The following is a 19,195-nucleotide window of genomic DNA, read 5'->3' on the forward strand; positions in this document are numbered from 1 at the left end:
CTCCAAGATTGACAGCCAAGCAGCCTAAACCTAATCCTCACAAAGACTAAAGGGATTGGCAGGATACATTTTTCTCCGTGAGGAAAACAGTGATTTTATTTATCACTGTCTTTTTTTGTTGCGTTGTTTTCATTTTCCATTACAATATCAGCGGGGAAACCAGTATTTTCATCACGAAATTTCTCTATTACCCCATACTGTTGACGTTTACGCTTCAACAATGGAATCTATCCGCACTCAGCGACTTCAACCAGGGATAGGATTTGGAGCTGGATCGACTGGGACCCTACGGTCTTCTCTCCGGCCTGGGGTTACAATGCCAACCGCACCTCTACTGCCTCCCCCGGCCTCTTTATGTGCTTCCTCTGGGCCGCCTCCGCCGCTTCAACTGCACAGTATTCACGGCACTATTGGGAGTGCGGGGCTCGGAACAGGGATGGCTGGATTCGGTCTATGTAATCCAGGGAACCCGGCGGTTTTGAAGGAGGCGGTGGAGGCTGTTGTTAGGAGTTTTGCGAAGCATACGCAGGGCTATGGCAGAGGTAACCTGGAAAAAATTAGTCGCAGAATGTATGTCCTCCGACTTTCCCTGGTCGTGATTGAAATGCAACTAGTCGTGGTTAAAATGTAACCCACTGTAACTGTGATTAAAATAAGAAATGGGATTAAAATAGCCTAGTAGTGCATGTGCAACATGCAGATTGTGTCACCAAAACTGACCATTCAGTTTCTAACAGTAGGCTACATGAACATACCGAGTTTATTATAGCCTATATTTTTTTCATGTCTAGCCTAATGACTACAGGATACAGTGTGTGCTCAATTTAAATAGCATTTGGGCACTCCATCCGACATTTGACACTTCAAGTCACCCACAATGCTTTAAACTAGGCCTAGCCAACATGTCATACTATCATCCAAAAACCCAATCAATTAAATGTGAGTAGATAGACCTGTTAAATTTTCATTTACAGAAGTAGTATGATGTTACATACTCTTCATTCATTTTTAGTTTATGTGGACTATTATAACTGTGTTGAAAGTCAACACAATTCGGACAGCTTCATTCAGTTCAGTGTCTGTCAGTGGGTTGTTCCTTGTTGTTTACTTTTAAAATAAACAGGATGTTTTTGGCTATATCCATATATGTACAAAAGTAGTGTTAATGCTCACTCGTATGTAATAACCCACTGTGCCACTTTTATCCTTTCTTAAATCCAAACCTGCATGCCAATTGAGAACACCAGACCATATTTAAAGGTAAACTCAGCAATTAGAACTTGAGATATTGACATGAGTGAGATGCAAGACTTCGCTTTCACAGTCACACACAGTATACGCCTGTGCATGGGTTCACTTCACACTGTCACAGCGTGGTAGCCACAGGACCAAAACAGTGGAGAAGTTGAGCCTCGCACTTCAACCGTCTTACCTGTTGCGGAAATTAGCCCACTATGCCGTTTACTTTCTGCATCTGTCATATCGCTGAGTCAGCCTTTAAGACACCATGCAGAGGAACGTTAAACTATAATTTTATGTCTCCTCCAGTGAACATTAAGCTGTGTCATTTTATGTCTCCTCCAGTGAACATTAAGCTGTGTCATTTTATGTCTCCTCCAGTGAACATTAAGCTGTGTCATTTTATGTCTCCTCCAGTGAATGTGGTGGAAGCCTTGCAAGAGTTCTGGCAGATGAAGCAGTCAAGAGGGGCAGACCTCAGGAATGGGGCGCTGGTGGTGTACGAGATGGTCCCATCAAACAACCCACCCTATGTTTGTTACGTCAGTCTTCCAGGGGGAAGCTGCTTTGGAAGTTTCCAGGTGAGCTAACCTGTGGCCGTAGGTGTTCTCAATATAGTTGTTGGCACTAAAACGTTGGTTTGCGCCTCAGGTGGAAGGCCCCCTGTATAGTATCACTGATTTAGAGAAAGTGCTTGAAAATTGTCTTTATTTTTACCACAACAGTACAATATAATGGTTTGACATTGCGTTGGTGTAGCTGCATGAATTAGCCTTACTTCCTTATACGGCCATGACATTAGTGATTTATCCGGCCATACAACCCTACTCATGCACTAAAGCTCCCACCCAAATCAATTCTGCCAATCTGACCTCATTTCCTTTAGTACATTGCCCCGGATTTTCAGATCAAATGTCAATCACTGGGAGCCTCTTCTGGACTGTCATGAGAAATGTCAAGTGAGAGCAAGAGAAAAATTTGGCCTGGTTCATGTTTATTGGGGCACACTGTAGCAAAACGTTGTGCAATTGAAAACAATGTTTATGTAGTGTCAATGTTTGCAAACTTCTAACTGTGCACCCATAATCTGCTGGAAGCATATGACACTTAGAGCAGCAGACACTTTTATCCAAAGGGACTTACTGTACAGTGAGTACATACATTTTTTGTATGTGATTCCTCTGAATCACGAAAATGTGCGTTTCTTATTAGAGAAGTCCATGTAGTCCCTCCGAGTTTCAGTCTGTTTGGTGCCTTATGAACATGACCCGGATGTTGCCGGGACTTACGGCTCACACTCTTGATAAATCTGGCCTAAGTAACTAATCAAGTTAAAAGGCATCGTTGCATGTTTTACATACAGTGGGGAGAACAAGTATTTGATACACTACCGATTTAGCAGGTTTTCCTACTTACAAAGCATGTAGAGGTCTAATTTTTATCATAGGTACACTTCAACTGTGAGAGACAGAATCTAAAACAAAAATCCAGAAAATCACATTGTATGATTTTAAGTAATTCATTAGAATTTTATTGCATGACAAAAGTATTTGATACATCAGAAAAGCAGAACTTAATATTTGGTACAGAAACCTTTGTTTGCAATTAGAGATCATATGTTTCCTGTAGTTCTTGACCAGGTTTGCACACACTGCAGCAGGGATTTTGGCCCACTCCTCCATACAGACCTTCTCCAGATCCTTCAGGTTTCGGGGCTGTCGCTGGACAATACGGACTTTCAGCTCCCTCCAAAGATTTTCTATTGGGTTCAGGTCTGGAGACTGGCTAGGCCACTCCAGGACCTTGAGATGCTTCTTACGGAGCCACTCCTTAGTTGCCCTGGCTGTGTGTTTCGGGTCGTTGTCATGCTGGAAGACCCAGCCACGACCCATCTTCAATGCTCTTACTGAGGGAAGGAGGTTGTTGGCCAAGATCTCGCGATACATGGCCCCATCCATCCTCCCCCCAATACGGTGCAGTCGTCCTGTCCCCTTTGCAGAAAAGCATCCCCAAAGAATGATGTTTCCACCTCCATTCTTCACGGTTGGGATGGTGTTCTTGGGGTTGTACTCATCCTTCTTCCTCCAAACACGGTGAGTGGAGTTTAGACCAAAAAGCTCTATTTTTGTCTCATCAGACCACATGACCTTCTCCCATTCCTCCTCTGGATCATTCAGATGGTCATTGGCAAACTTCAGACGGGCCTGGACATGCGCTGGCTTGAGCAAGGGGACTTTGCTTGTGCTGCAGGATTTTCATCCATGACGGCGTAGTGTGTTACTAATGGTTTTCTTTGAGACTGTGGTCCCAGCTCTCTTCAGGTCCTGCCGTGTAATTCTGGGCTGATCCCTCACCTTCCTCATGATCATTGATGCCCAACGAGGTGAGATCTTGCATGGAGCCCCAGACCGAGGGTGGTTGACTGTCATTTGAACTTCTTCCATTTTCGAATAATTGCCGCAACAGTTGTTGCCTTCTCACCAAGCTGCTTGCCTATTGTCCTGTAGCCCATCCCAGCCTTGTGCAGGTCTACAATTGTATCCCTGATGTCCTTACACAACTCTCTGGTCTTGGCCATTGTGGAGAGGTTGGAGTCTGTTTGATTGTGTGGACAGGTGTCTTTTATACGGGTAACGAGTTCAAACGGGTGCAGTTAATACAGGTAATGAGTGGAGAACAGGAGGGCTTCTTAAAGAAAAACTAACAGGTCTGTGAGAGCTGGAATTCTTACTGGTTGGTAGGTGATCAAATACTTATGTCATAACATGCAAATGAATTACTTAAAAATCATACAATGTGATTTTCTGGATTTTTGTTTTAGATTCCACCTCTCACAGTTGAAGTGTACCTATGATAAAAATTACAGCCCTCTACATGCTTTGTAAGTAGGAAAACCTGCTAAATCAAATACTTGTTCTCCCCACTGTAGTTTATAACTTGAGCAGAACAGTTGAAGTGTGTGTATATGTGTGTATATACAGTACCAGTCAAAAGTTTGGACACACCTACCCATTCAAAGGTTTTTATTTATTTTTACTATTTTCTACATTGTAGAATAATAGTGAAGACATCAACACTATGAAGTATCACCAATGGAATCAAGTAGTAACAAAAAAAAGTGTTAAACAAATCAAAATATATTTTATATTTGAGATTCTTCAAAGTAACAACCCTTTGCCTTGACAGCTTTGTACAAGCTTGACATTCTCTCAACCAGCTTCACCTGGAATGCTTTTCCAACAGTCTTTTTTGATTACAACATGATTCCATATGTGTTATTTCATAGTGATGATGTTTTCACTATTATTCTACAATGTAGAAAATAGTAAAAATAAAGAAAAACCCTTGAATGAGTAGGTGCGTCCAAACTTTTGACTGGTACTGTATACATCAAGTTTTTATTATTATTGGTTGGGGGGCTTGAACACACTCACAGCTAATGGCTGAATTGCAGTATACAGAAAAAAAGAGAACTGTTAGCTGAAGAGAAAATAAATGGAGAGTGATAAGTCTCCAGCTTCAGGCTGCTCTTGGTGAATGGTATAGTATGTATACTGTGAATCCCAGATTAAAGCAGTTTGCTGCCTCCCATCAGGATTACAAACCAAGATTAAATTCAATAGCTAACCATTGGCAAATCTAAAATAATAATCCCTGGATCTGAACCTTTGCTGAGGTAAAACACACTGCCACATCAATAACTCTGGGCAGTTGGGTCCATTACAAACATGTTAGCAAGGTGTAGGACAGCTTTCTCCAACTGATTTTCATTGGTGGACATAAGACTGTAAAAACACCAGGAAATCAACTCCAAGTTATTTTAATTTAAGAAATCTGTTCCCAAGTATTCCCACACATAATAGAGAGACGTGACCGTATGCAAATGTAAACCAGGTTTGAAATGGTTATGTTTTAGTCAAACATTATATCTGTTTAGGCTTCTTGCGGTCAATTTGCAGTCTACAAATTATTTGTAATTATGTTTCGGCCCCCCAACCATCCGCTCAAGAAGAAATCGGCCCACGGCTGAGTCTAGTTGATGATCCCTGGTGTAGGACCCTACTTGTCTTCAGGCTTAGCATTAAAAAAAAACTTTATACGGAAATTCAAGTTTAACTGAATTCATGATATAGGAAACCACATTTGGCTGTTGACAAGTTCATTATCTATCTATAAACTTGTATACATAATTACATACAGTACAAGCCATATTCCTATCTTTGTTAAATAATCCACAGTATTATTGAAATAGTAAAGACTCCTTTAATGTACATTCTTATTTTTTTCAAATGTTATTTTAAATTCTAAATCATACAGTAAATATTAGACAACTTGAGCATTGTGCCTAACAGAATGTTCCATGGGAGAATGACATGTTTTGCCATTTCTTCCTCTCTTCGAATTGCCTGGCTGCAATGCATACTTGGATGGGAAACTCATCTGGTGGGTGGCTCATCTGGTTGTTATTAGAGCCAAACATTGAGCTTAGAAGGAGCTGTGAAACCCCTCCCCACATTCTCCCACTCATCCCTTTTGCACAGAGCCTCTCTTGCCCCTATCCTTCCTAACTCTCTTTCTTTCTTTGAGATAATAGCAATGAAGTGGAAGCATTGATATTACTTCAATGTAATTATGAAATATAAATAAGAAAAGATTAACATTTTCACATGCATAATCTTTCAACAACAAAAAATGTCACTATTAAAATGCACTTTTAAATGACTTCCAGAAGATCCATACAATAATTTGACCTAACCATCTTCCAGATATGATATTGCATGTATCCATGTCTCACATAATGCTTTGTGCCATAGGCTACATATATTTTTGGGGGACCATTCAGAAAAGTACTAAATATGCTTTACTTTCGGCAGTTTTGTCCAACCAAGGCTGAGGCAAGACGTAGTGCTGCCAAAATCGCTCTGATGAACTCGGTTTTCAACGAGCATCCTTCCCGCCGCATCACAGATGACTTCATTGAGAAGAGTGTATGTGAGGCGCTGGCCTCCTTTAATGTGAGTGTCATTGAATGTGTTTTTCAGATAAAATGACTGACATTAACAGTAGTAGTGAGCACTGGTATTTAATATAGTCTTTACTGTAGCTCTTATTAATTAAAAGGTCACGTCCTTATGAGGGTAAGATTTTAATCTGATTGGGCTCTTAAGGAGAATAAGACTGGATGATTGGACTCTACTTGTCTTTTACAGGGAAACCGAGAAGAGGCAGACAACCCCAGCACAGGTATCGGGGCGTTTCGCTTCATGCTGGAGTCCAACAAAGGAAAGTCAATGCTGGAGTTTCAGGTAAATAGAGGATGAAGGAACGCAAAGTTGGATTACTTGTAATGATACAGTGGATGTTACTGCAATGATACTTAAGATAATGAATAGGTTGGACTGTATATGAGGCTAGTTTAGGAATGTTGCTGCCACTAACTATGGGTAATTACACAAAGCAGACCGATAACTATATTCTCATTTAGCTCTGTATTTCCAGTTCATAAAGAAAACTACAAGTTATTTCTGAGTGTTTATCAAAGTTGTTTGGCTTAATCACCTCTGCTTCATGACCTATTAATCTGGTTTCCCAGGTTGAATGAAAAAACTATACAGTAGAACTTGATAAATGCAATGGTATAAAACTCATGACCACATGAACTAAAGCAGAGCATGCCAGTTTCAGAAGCAAATAGAACAATGTACAGCCATTGAACTGGGACTTGAGAACTGCAGCTCACTTAGAGTTTGTACTCCAAAGTGCACTTATCAGGAATCAACTGTAGATTTCAAGGACTAGAATATTAGACCCACTACATGAATGTGAGGGATGATGGGACCATCATGCGTGAAGAAGAGAATAGTAGCAGAAACCATGTATTCTCTGTGGTTCTAGGAATTGCGTATGAGAGCTTGTGGGTCCGCCAAACAAATCTGGACTGTATTGCTGGCCTCCACTCTTTCATTGTTTGTCATCCATATCCACTGATCTAATGCATGGATTGGTCTTTGCTAAACCACAGCTCATGATTTAGGGTTCTATACATGCAAACAAATGAATGTTAGCTATAGACCTTTCTCCCTGTTAGCTCCCCCTAAAAACATCAACAAATCTTGTGACTTTGACAATAAAAACGTGCTTTCTTGCGATGACAATCAAACTTGATATTGTCCTCTCCATCAGCACAGGCACACAGAAATGCTTCTTGTCGATGCTGAACTGTGTTTTCCTTTCAGGAATTGATGACAGTCTTTCAGCTGCTGCACTGGAATGGAAGCCTGAAGGCCATGAGAGAGAGACAATGCTCCCGTCAAGTAAGAACTCATTTGGATAAGAGTACTGTTTAAAGGTCCAATGCAGTTGTTTTTATTTCAATATCAAATCATTTCTGGGTAACAAATAAGTACCTTACTCTGATTGTTTATTTTCAACCATTTTAATTTAAAGCAAAAATAGCTGTCTATATAGCTGTGGTCTGAGTGGAGAGGGGAAAACTGAAAATTAGGTTTGGAACATTCTTATTTGTCTTAACTAATTTACCGCATGGTGATGTTACCATGGAAGGCCACAATTCCCTCCCACCAAAACAGGCTGAAATGTCATGCAGTCTTTTCAAACAGCTCTTACACTTAAAGTGCATTATCCTCATTATCACAATTTTACAGTATTCCTCATAGTGTGGAAATATACACTGTGGCCCGTTTTATTAGGTACACCACCCTCTTCACAAAAATGGTTCGCTCCTACAGACAGTGAGTCACGTGGCCGTGGCTTGCTATATAAAGCAGGCAGACAGGCTTTGAGCGTAGTATAATCATCGGTGCCAGGCGCGAAAGTTACACTATCTCAGAAACGTCCTGCCTCTTGGACTTTTCACACATGACAGTGTTTAGGGTTAACCAAAAAATGTCCAGTCAGCGGCAGTCCTGTGGGCGAAAACATATCATTGATGAGAGTTCTAAGAGAATGGCAAGAATCGAACAGGCAAATAACGGCGCAGTACAAAGGTGGTCATCTCGGAACGCATCTCAGACCCCCCTTTGACTCCAAAACAGCCTGAATTCTTCAGAGCATGGAAACGTTGCTCAATTGGTATTAAAAGACCTAGCATGTGCCGGGAAAACATTCCCCACACCATCACACCACCACCACCAGCCTGTACTGTTGACACCAGGCAGGATGGGTCCATAGACTGCTTACGCCAAATCCTGACTCTGCCATTCGCATTTACGCAACAGGAACTGAGATTCATCGGACCAAGCTATGTTTTTCCACACCTCAGTGTTGGTGATCGTGTGCTCACTGGAGCTGTTTCTTTTTGTTTTTAGCTGATAGGAGTGGAACATGGTGTGGTTGTCTGCTGCAATAGACCATCTGTGACAAGGACCAACGAGTTGTGCGTTCTGAGATGCCGTTCTGCACACCGCTGTTCTAATGTGCCGTTATTTTCCTGTGTGTGGCCCACCTGTTACCTTGCACTATTCTTGCCATCCTCCTTCGACCTCTGATCAACGAGCTGTTTTCACCCACAGGACTGCCGCTGACTGGATGTTTTTGTTTGTCGCAAAATTCTCAGTAAAACCTAGACACTGTCGTGCGTGAAAAGCCCAGGAGGCCGGACGTTTCAGAGATACTGTCTGCCTGCTTCATATAGCAAGCCACAGCCACGTGACTCATTGTCTGTAGAAGCTAACAATTTTGGTGAATGGGGTGGTGTACCTAGTAAACTCGCCACTGACTGTACATCATCAGTCACAGGCTTCATTAAGAAATGTGTTGATGAGGATGTACCCACAATAAAAATCCGGACATACCACAACCAAAAACCCTGGATGAACAGAGATATCCGTTAAGTGCTAACAGCCCGTACTGCAGCATTCAATGTCCGCAGAATGAACCACAATGACTTGGTGATGCGCAATGTGTACAAGGCAAGCAGGTACGAGCTCCGCAAATCCATTAGGGACGATAAAAGACAGTAGAGATGCAAACTTGAATTTATGTTTGACAACTGAGATTCATGTCGCATGTGGCAAGGACTACAGAATATCACAGACTATAAAGGAAAATCCAGCTGTAGTGCCCATCGAAGCCTCCATCCCAGACAAGCTTAACACATTCTATGCTCACTTCGAGGCAGACAATACTGAGCCATCCAGGAAGACTCTCGCACATGGTCGTCCGGAGCAGCTTTCGCTCTCCAAGGCTGATGTGAGGAAAACTCTTGAGTGAATACTCACAAATTCGCCGGACCAGATAGCTTCCCTGGCCGCATCCTCAGATGTGTGCTGACCAGTTGCCGGGCATCTTCTCAGACATCTTTAACCTGACTCTGTCCCAGGCTGTAGTCCACCACCACCGTCCCAGTGCCCAAGGAGACCACCACCGTCCCAGTGCCCAAGGTGACATGCCCAAATGAGAAACGCCACGTACCGCTCACCTCAGGCATTATAAAGTGCTTCAAGAATCTGGTCATGGCCCACAAGGCACACTGGACCCACTCCAATTTGCCTATCGCTCCAACAGATCCATTTCCATTGCTATTCACATGGCCTTAACACATCTTGACAAGAGGAACACCTACTGTATGTGAGAATGTTGCTCATCGACTACATATCAACATTCAACACTATTGTTCCCTCCAAGCTTGACACCAAGCTCAGAGCCCTGGATCTGGACACATCCTCTGCAGCTGGATTGTGGACTTCCTGATGGGCAGGCCACAGGCTGTGAGGATGGGCAACAACATGTGAGGGATGATGGATACTCGGAGATAAGAACACATAATAAGAACACATTCTTATTTTCAATGACAGCCTAGGAACGGTGGGTTAACTGCCTCGTTCAGGGGCAGAACGACAGATCTTCACCTTGTCAGCTCGGGGGATCCAATCTTGCAACCGTACAGTTAACTAGTTCAACGCTCTAACCACATGCCTCTCATTGCACTCCACGAGGAGACTGCCTATTACGCAAATGCAGTAAGGTAAGTTGCTAGCTAGCATTAAACTTATCTTATAAAAAACAATCAATCAATCATAATCACTAGTTAACTACACATGGTTGATGATATTACTAGTTTATCTAGCGTGTCCTGCGTTGCATATAATCTGACTGTGCATACAAGCATACAAGTATCTGACTGAGCGGTGGTAGGCAGCAGCAGGCTCGTAAGCATTCATTCAAACAGCACTTTCGTGCGTTTGTCAGCAGCTCTTCGCAATGCTTCAAGCGTTAGGCTTGAAGTCATAAACAGCTCATCAACTCCCGAGATGAGGCTGGTGTAACCGATGTGAAATGGCTAGCTAGTTAGTGGGGTGCACGCTAATAGCATTTCAAACATCACTCGCTCTGAGTCTTGGAGTAGTTGTTCCCCTTGCTCTGCATGGGTAACGTTGCTTCGAGGGTGGCAGTTGTCATTGTGTTCCTGGTTCGAGCCCAGGGAGGAGCGAGGAGAGGGATGGAAACTATACTGTTACACTGGCAATACTAAAGTGCCTATAAGAACATCCAATAGTCAAAGGTTAATGAAATACAAATGGTATAGAGGGAAATAGTCCTATAATAACTACAATCTAAAACCTCTTACCTGGGAATATTGAAGACTCATGTTAAAAGGAACCACCAGCTTTCATATGTTATGTTCTGAGCAAGGAACTTAAATGTTAGCTTTCTTGCATGGCACATATTGCACTTTTACTTTCTTTTCCAACACTTTGTTTTTGCATTATTTAAACCAAATTGAACATGTTTCATTATTTATGAAGTTAAATTGATTTTTATGTATTATATTAAGTTCAAATACGTGTTCATTCAGTATTGTTGTAATTGTCATTATTACAAATAAAAAATAAAAATTGTCCGATTAATCGGTATCGGCTTTTTTGGTCCTCCCATAATCGGTATCGGTATTGGCGTTGAAAATTCATAATCGGTCGACCTCTAGTATATTAATTCACTGGCCTTATGCCTTTCATCTCAATGGTTAAGGAGAGGAGCTGAGCCACTGGAGTAATTAGCGCTTCCAGATGTCTCACATTCCTCATGTGAATTGATGTTATTGCTGGCCATGTAGCTTGCTTATTGTGCACAAAATTTGTGGTTCCAGGTCATTTCATGTCCAGGCATTTCTGGATCATTTAACATCATCTGGAACTAAATCAAACCTGCACTGCTAGGAAACCAGTACTGTTCAAAAATAATGATTTCATGGAGCACTTCCTACCCAGCTAGCCTGAATTTCTAATGATCTAGGCCGTGGTGTGAAGAAGGTCCATTTCAGCCAAACAAATGTTTGATTTTGCTTTCCCCTAACAGGAAGTGCTGGCTCACTACTCCCATCGGGCGCTGGATGATGACATGCGTACCCAAATGGCTGCTGATTGGGTGAACCGGGAGCAAGGCTTGGCTAGCACCATCGCCCAGGAGGTGGCGGCAACAGATCAAGAACTTGAGGAGGCCAGGCTGGCCGGTCAGGAGCTGCGCTTCCACAAGGAAAAGAAGGACATCCTGATGCTGGCTGTTGGCCAACTGGGTGCAGCCAACAATGCCACCCTGCCTTCAACCTGCTAGGTATACGCTGGATTACAACCCCATAACTAGATTCATTTCTATCTTCCCACATTGACTTCCCCCTCGTGATTATCAAGTCTCCATAGGTGTGGAAAAAGTTCTAGTAACTCTGCATAGCTTCCACTATATGGCTTTTACCTATTCAGTCCGACAGATCTGCCCGTTCGGAGTCAAGGGCAGATGGAAGGAAGTTGGTTTGGAATCTGGCTTTAGATGGAACAGTGGCCAATACCATTGATTTGATAGAGGCTAACAAGGCAGCCATTTAGGAGCTTTGAATTATAAACAGTTAGTGTTTTTCCAGCCAGTGCTAACACACCTGATTCAGCTAATGAAAGTCTTGACAATAAGTTGATTAGTTGAATCAGATATGTTAGCGCTGGTTTAGACAAGTCTTGCACATGCTATGGGTCTTCGAGACCTCGACTGAAGAATTGTTACATAAAAGTTTAAGTAATTGAGGTCATTTTGTGCTGCCAAATTGTTCAGTTTGTGAAATTCACATGGAATAATGAACTGTTACCATTCTTCTCATTCCCTTTCTATACTTGTAGACAACTCTACCACATGGGTGGAATTAAATCCCAGGACCTGCCTTTCCTAATGATTGTACATGACATCATCTCAAGGATATTGTCACAGAAAGATCTTACACACCAAAATAGACCAATGTCTGTCACTTAAATCTAGCTCACTAGATTTTCTGCATGAAGGATTTTGAAAGTTATTTGAATATTACAGAATTTACGCACATACAGTTGGAAGTCGGAGGTTTACATACACCTTAGCCAAATACATTTAAACTCAGTTTTTCACAATTCCTCACATTTAATCCTAGTAAAAATTCCCTGTCTTAGGTCAGTTAGGATCACCACTTTATTTTAAGAATGTGAAATGTCAGAATAATAGTAGAGAGATTTATTTCAGCTTTTATTTCTTTCTTCACATTCCCAGTGGGTCAGAAGTTTACATACACTCAATTAGTATTTGGTAGCATTGCCTTTAATTGTTTAACTTGGGTCAAACATTTTGGGTAGCCTTCCACAAGCTACCCACAATAATATGGGTGAATGTTGGCCCATTCCTCCTGACAGAGCTGGTGTAACTGAGTCAGGTTTGTAGGCCTCCTTTCTCCCACACAATTTTTCAGTTCTGTCCACAAATGTTCTATAGGATTGAGGTCAGGGCTTTGTGATGGCCACTCCAATACCTTGACTTTGTTGTCCTTAAGCCATTTTTTCACAACTTTGGAAGTATGCGTGGGGTCATTGTCGATTCGGAAGACCTATTTGCGATCAAGCTTTAACTTCCTGGCTGATGTCTTGAGATGTTGCTCCATTATATCCACATAATTGTCCATCCTCATGAAGCCATCTATTTTGTGAATTGCACCAGTTCCTTCTGCAGCAAAGCACCCCCACAACATGATGCTGCCACCCCCGTGCTTCACGGTTGGGATGGTGTTCTTTGGCTTGCAAGCCTCCACCTTTTTCCTCCAAACATAATGATGGTCATTATGGCCAAACAGTTCAATTTTTGTTTCATCAGACATCAGAGGACATTTCTCCAAAAAGTACGATCTTTGTCTCCATGTGCAGTTGCAAACCATAGTCTGGCTTTTTTAATGGCAGTTTTGGAGAAGTGGCTTCTTCCTTGCTGAGCGGCCTTTCAGGTTATGTCGATATAGCACTCGTTTTACTGTGGATATAGATACTTTTGTGTCCGTTTCCTCCAGCATCTTCACAAGGTCCTTTGCTGTTGTTCTGGGATTGATTTGCATTTTCCTCACCAAAGTACGTTCATTTCTAGGAGACAATGCATCTCCTTCCTGACTGGAATGACGGCTACTTGGTCCCATGGTGTTTATACTTGCGTTCTATTGTTTGTACAGATGAACGTGGTACTTTCAGGCATTTCGAAATTGCTCCCAAGGATGCTGCAGACTTGTGGAGGTCTCCAATTGTCAATTAGCCTATCAGAAGCTTCTAAACCCTTGAAATCATTTTCTGGAATATTCCAATCTGTTTAAAGGCACAGTCAACTTAGTGTATGTAAACATCTGACCAACTGGAATTGTGATACAGTGAATTATATGTGACATCGTCTGTCTGTAAAGAATTGTTGGAAAAATGACTTATGTCGTGCACAAAGTCCTAACCGACTTGCCAAAACTATAGTATGTTAACAAGAAATTTGTGGAGTTGTTGAAAAATGACTCCATTTTAATGACTCCAAACTAAGTGTTTGTAAACTTCCGACTTCAACTGTGTGTGTGATATATATATATATATATGTATGTATATGTGTGTGTGTATGAATAGCTATTACATTACTGATCTTATATACAGACTTTGGATCTTAATTTGATCACTCTTTTGTTGCTAAGAATTTCCCTGCACTGCAAAAAATGCAGATGAGCTTTGTGATTTATATAAATTCAAACCAACACACATATTAATAGCATTGCACTTTTCATACTTTTGGCCAGATAATAGCCGAACCACTGATCAAGAATATTATGGACAAAATGTTCATATCTTGTTGCTGCAGGATTGTTTTGCTGTGAAAATACAGGTCAAATTAAGATCCTATATCTGTAGAGTATCTTAAGTAATAGCCAGCCTTATTTGCAAAGAAAGAACCGCTTCACAGATTCAAACTGAATTGCCTTGTTTTACTTGTTAGAATGGATCATTCACAAGAATGTCAGTTATCCAGCAGTGTTGGAAAAACTGCTCTTAATGCAGCTTAATCGTTCAGCGTTATCATTCATTTTAAACTCTATTTGGCTAACACTTAAAGTAATTTAGACGATACTGATATGTGGATTGACCAGTGCATTGACATTAACAACTCTAATGTGAGAATTGTGTGCAAAACAAAAACCTAGCATACACAGTGCACAAATGTAAGTGTTTGTAGGAATATATGGATTACACTTTCCCCCGAACTACAAATTACTCTCAAGGTAAAAAAATAAATAAAATATTGAGGCATTTTGGCAGTAATACCCTTCTATAGATAAATAAAAAGGACCAAAAAATAAATGTACATTTTAAATAAATGTATGGTGAGTTACCCATGGTTGTTATGGCAATTGTCTGGCTGCCATTAACATATACATTGTCAAAATAAACTTTGTACTTAAGGAATTAAGTTGTTTACTGTTTGGTTCCCACTTTTATATAAAGTATAACTAAAACTACCAATCTTACCTGGTTGTAATTACATTGGCAGGTACATTGTTCACATTATTGTAAGAGTACTGTTGCCTGTTTTAACCCAATCAATTTCAGTTTGTTGCAAAAATTTTACACATGTAATTTGTATCCAGATTGATAAAATGTGTACCTACACTGAACCTGTGTGTAATTACATATATTTTTTTGACATTTAGCAGACACTCTAATCAAGAGTGATTTTTGGTAGTGAGTGCATACATTTTCTGACTTTTTTTTCATACTGGTCCCCTGTGGGAAACGAACCCACAACCCTGGCGTTGCAAGCGCCATGCTCTACTAACTGAGTTATTAGGCGACGCTTAATATAACGTGGGACTAACGCTTGAGTGTAATTCCTTTTAACACAGGCGGCAATCTTTTTGTTATTACCCTGCCTTCTAGCTTATCAAGATGTGCATGATTCATAAATCCATTATAGCAAAATGTTATCTATATAAACTTTTATTTGTTTTATACTGTTCTTATGTATTTTATATGACCCGTTTTAAATTGTTACTTTTTTTTACTCCGTGTAGGTTTGTATTTCGATTTATATACATAAAATGCAATAAAGCAGTCAAAAACAACTCACTGCTTCCAATGCCTTCCATTATGAATGAATGAAAATGTAGTTTGCTGGAACACACTTCCTCATGACAAAATCAGCTCTGCTAAAGAAAAACAATCTCAGATTAAGTCTGTTTTTCCACATAAACAGACTCCGAAGTGCCTTTCTCCTGTCCTACGTCAAGTCTCAGAGGAGGGGGTCGTTGAAGTCCACAGACACAGTGGGAGGGCTATTACTGCAGATCCGTGGTTCAGGCACTGTGCCTCCTAACTGACAGATAGAGTTGCACATACTGTAGGACTGGGGTAGCTCCAGAGGCCCTCGATGTCCTTGAAAGCCTGGTTAACAATGCGTCCCCTGCACTGGTCACAGTTGAAGTGTCCGCAGACCAGCTGAGTCTCAGAGGAGATGCAACTCTGGCAGTGCGGTGGGTCGAGGCTCAGGGAAAGCCTACAGGTCTGAGGGCTAATCTCCTTCCTGGCAACATGTACCACTGTCGCCTCCGCTGGCAAGCTGTTTCAGGAGGATGAAGGAAACAAATGTCCATTACCTCTTAAAGTGTACAGTGACATTTTTTTTTTATAAACTGCCATTCATTTCAGTGTTATAGTACACACTATACACTCACCTACGTATTTATTTTGACAGTGAAGCTTAAACTTTTAATTTGGCTCTATACTCCAGCATTTTGGAAGTGAGATCAAATGTTTTACATGATGCGACAGTACAAAATGTCACCTTTTACTTTCAGGATATTTTCATATTTAACTATTTTCCCGTTTTAGAAATGAAAGCACTTTAAAATTTGACAACTCTAGTTCAACAAAGTGTCGAGTGAGTTAGAAAAAGAAAATGGTCAGGTCACCTCCATTCTAAAGCACTACATTTTAACCCAGGGTCCATACATTCAGTTAGTTTTGGTTGTGTGTCACCAGCTATAACTCAATGCATGTTTAAGGATTTTAGTCAGTTAAAGTTATGATAACCCAAAAGAGTATAAATTCCATGTACTTTTTACTACAACTCTCTTGTCTGAGCATTATACAGCTGAAGTCGGAAGTTTACATTCACTTAGGTTGGAGTCATTAAAACTAGTTTTTCAACCACTCCACAAATTTCTTGTAAACAAAATATAGTTTTGGCAAGTCAGTTAGGACATCTACTTTGTGCACGACATAAGTAATTTTTCCAACAATTGTTTACAGACAGATTATTTCACATATAGTTCACTGTATCACAATTCCAGTGGGTCAGAAGTTTACATACACTAAGTTGACTGTGCCTTTAAACAGCTTGGAAAATTCCAGAAAATTATGTCAAGGGTTTATAAGCTTCTGATAGGCTAATTGACATCATTTGAATCAATTGGTGGTGTACCTGTGGATGTATTTCAAGGAGCAATTTCCAAATGCCTGAAGGTACCACGTTCATCTGTACAAACAATAGTACTCAAGTATAAACACCATGGGACCACGCAGCTGTCATACCGCTCAGAAAGGAGACACCTTCTGTCTCCTGGAGATGAACGTACTTTGGTGTGAAAAGTGCAAATCAATCCCAACACAACAGCAAAGGACCTTGTGAAGATGCTGGAGGAAATGGACACAAAGGTATCTATATCCACAATAAAATGAGTCCTATATCGACATAACCTGAAAGGCCGCTCAGCAAGGAAGAAGCCACTGCTCCAAAACTGCCATAAAATAGCCAGACTACAGTTTGCAGCTGCTCATGGGGTCAAAGATCATACTTTTTGGAGAAATGTCCTCTGGTCTGATGAAACAAAAATAGAACTGTTTGGCCATAATGACAATCGTTATGTTTGGAGGAAAAAGAGGGACGCTTGCCAGCCGAAGAACACCATCCCAACCGTGAAGCACTAGGGTGGCAGCATCATATTGTGGGGGTGCTTTGCTGCAGGAGGGACTGGTGCAATTCACAAAATAGATGGCATCACGAGTAAGGACAATTATGTAGATATATTGGAGTTTGGTTGCAAATGGGTCTTCCAAATGGACAATGACCTCAAGCATACTTCCAAAGTTGTGGCAAAATGGGTTAAGGACAACAAAGTCAAGGTATTGGAGTGGCCATCACAAAGCCCTGACCTCAATTCTGTAGATAATTTGTGGGCAGAACTGAAAAAGCATGTGCAAGCAAGGAGGCTTACAAACCTGACTCAGTTACACCAGCTCTGTCAGGAGGAATGGGCCAAAATTCACCTAACTTATTGTGGGAAGCTTGTTGAAGGCTACTCTAAACGTTTTACCCAAGTTAAACATTTTAAAGCCAATGCTACCAAATACTAATTGATTGTATGTAAACTTCTGATCCACTGGGAATGTGATGAAAGAAATAAACGCTGAAATTAATCATTCTCTCTACTATTATTCTGACATTTCACATTCTTAAAATAAAGTAGTGACTCTATCTGACCTAAGACAGGGACGTTTTACTCGTGATTAAATGTGAGGAATTGTGAAAAACTGAGTTTAAATGTATTTGGTTAAGGTGTATGTAAACTTCCAACTACAACTGTGTATTTCGCAAAGTGGCAACCACTCACCCTTGAGCAGTTGTTTTTGCCCAAAGTAGAGGCAAATTGATGTCCAATGTGTTAACAACATTAATTTCTCAGAAGAAATGTTAAACTCTCTTTTTTCTGGAGGTAAAGTCATTGTCTTGTTTGTTGTCCATGTTTTTCACTGAACCAATAAGCAGGGCAATAGGACGACACCAAGCCACATGTGCTTACATCCAATGTACATTTAACTCAAGTTGTTAATTATTCCTGTAACATTGACTTGAAACAACTAGTTAAGGTTCCAGTTAAGTGAACAATCTTGTTCTGAAACCAGAACAGCAAGATATGTGGCCACTTTATCTTATCCAGGATGTCACGTTCAAGTGAGAGGTAAACTTGAGGAGCAAGTTTTACTGTTGCAGGTGTTTCCATTAAAATGCAGTCACTGCTCGACCGCTATTGAACAACAGTTACACAGAAGTGCATAGCCTGAACCCAGAAAAGTCAGACATAAGCGATACAATTATAATACATTTTGTCAAATAGGCAGAGACAAATGTATAGGCCTATGAAAAATGTTCCAATGTAGTTTACTTTTTTTATCCGGACCATATGGTATTTATTGAATGCTATGTTAAAGCCAAGATTTGCATATACATGTGACCCCTCTCAAATTCATACACTGTGCTATAGATTCAAGAACATCCTCATCCACATGACAGTTGTAAGGTTCTGTATTTATTTTCTTAGTCAACCTTGTGTTCTGTTTCGTTGTATTCTTGAACGTAGCCCTGTTTCTTTGTGTTCTTGAACGTAGCCCTGTCTTTCATTTTTGTTCATTGTTTTCACCTGTGTTAGTTACTCACCTGGTCTCATCAGCTCCTTATTTAGTTCAGTTCATTTTGTTTGTGCCTTTGTGAGGTATTGTTCATTTTGACTCTACTAATCCTTTTCTTAGCTTGTTTGTGAGAACCATTTATAGCCTTCAGTCCTATTCACCTGCCTGTTTACCTACCTGTGTATGACCATTGCCTGCCTGTGACCACGTTTCTTGCCTTCTGCAAAGGTGAA

General features: G+C 40.8%; 1 protein-coding gene across 1 annotated transcript; it reads left to right on the forward strand.

Moving 5' to 3' along the window:
• LOC110496361 (LIX1-like protein) lies at positions 1-12,697 on the forward strand. The gene is made up of 7 exons (XM_021572217.2): positions 1-542; positions 1,657-1,820; positions 6,114-6,254; positions 6,450-6,545; positions 7,476-7,553; positions 11,557-11,811; positions 12,366-12,697. Exons 1-6 carry the CDS (start codon positions 221-223, stop codon positions 11,809-11,811), a joined length of 1,056 nt encoding a protein of 351 aa, XP_021427892.1. The 5' UTR covers positions 1-220; the 3' UTR covers positions 12,366-12,697.
• The last annotated feature ends 6,498 nt before the right edge of the window (positions 12,698-19,195 follow it).

This window comes from Oncorhynchus mykiss, chromosome 18 (assembly GCF_013265735.2).
Source record: "Oncorhynchus mykiss isolate Arlee chromosome 18, USDA_OmykA_1.1, whole genome shotgun sequence".
In the NCBI taxonomy this organism is placed as follows: Eukaryota; Metazoa; Chordata; class Actinopteri; order Salmoniformes; family Salmonidae; genus Oncorhynchus; species Oncorhynchus mykiss.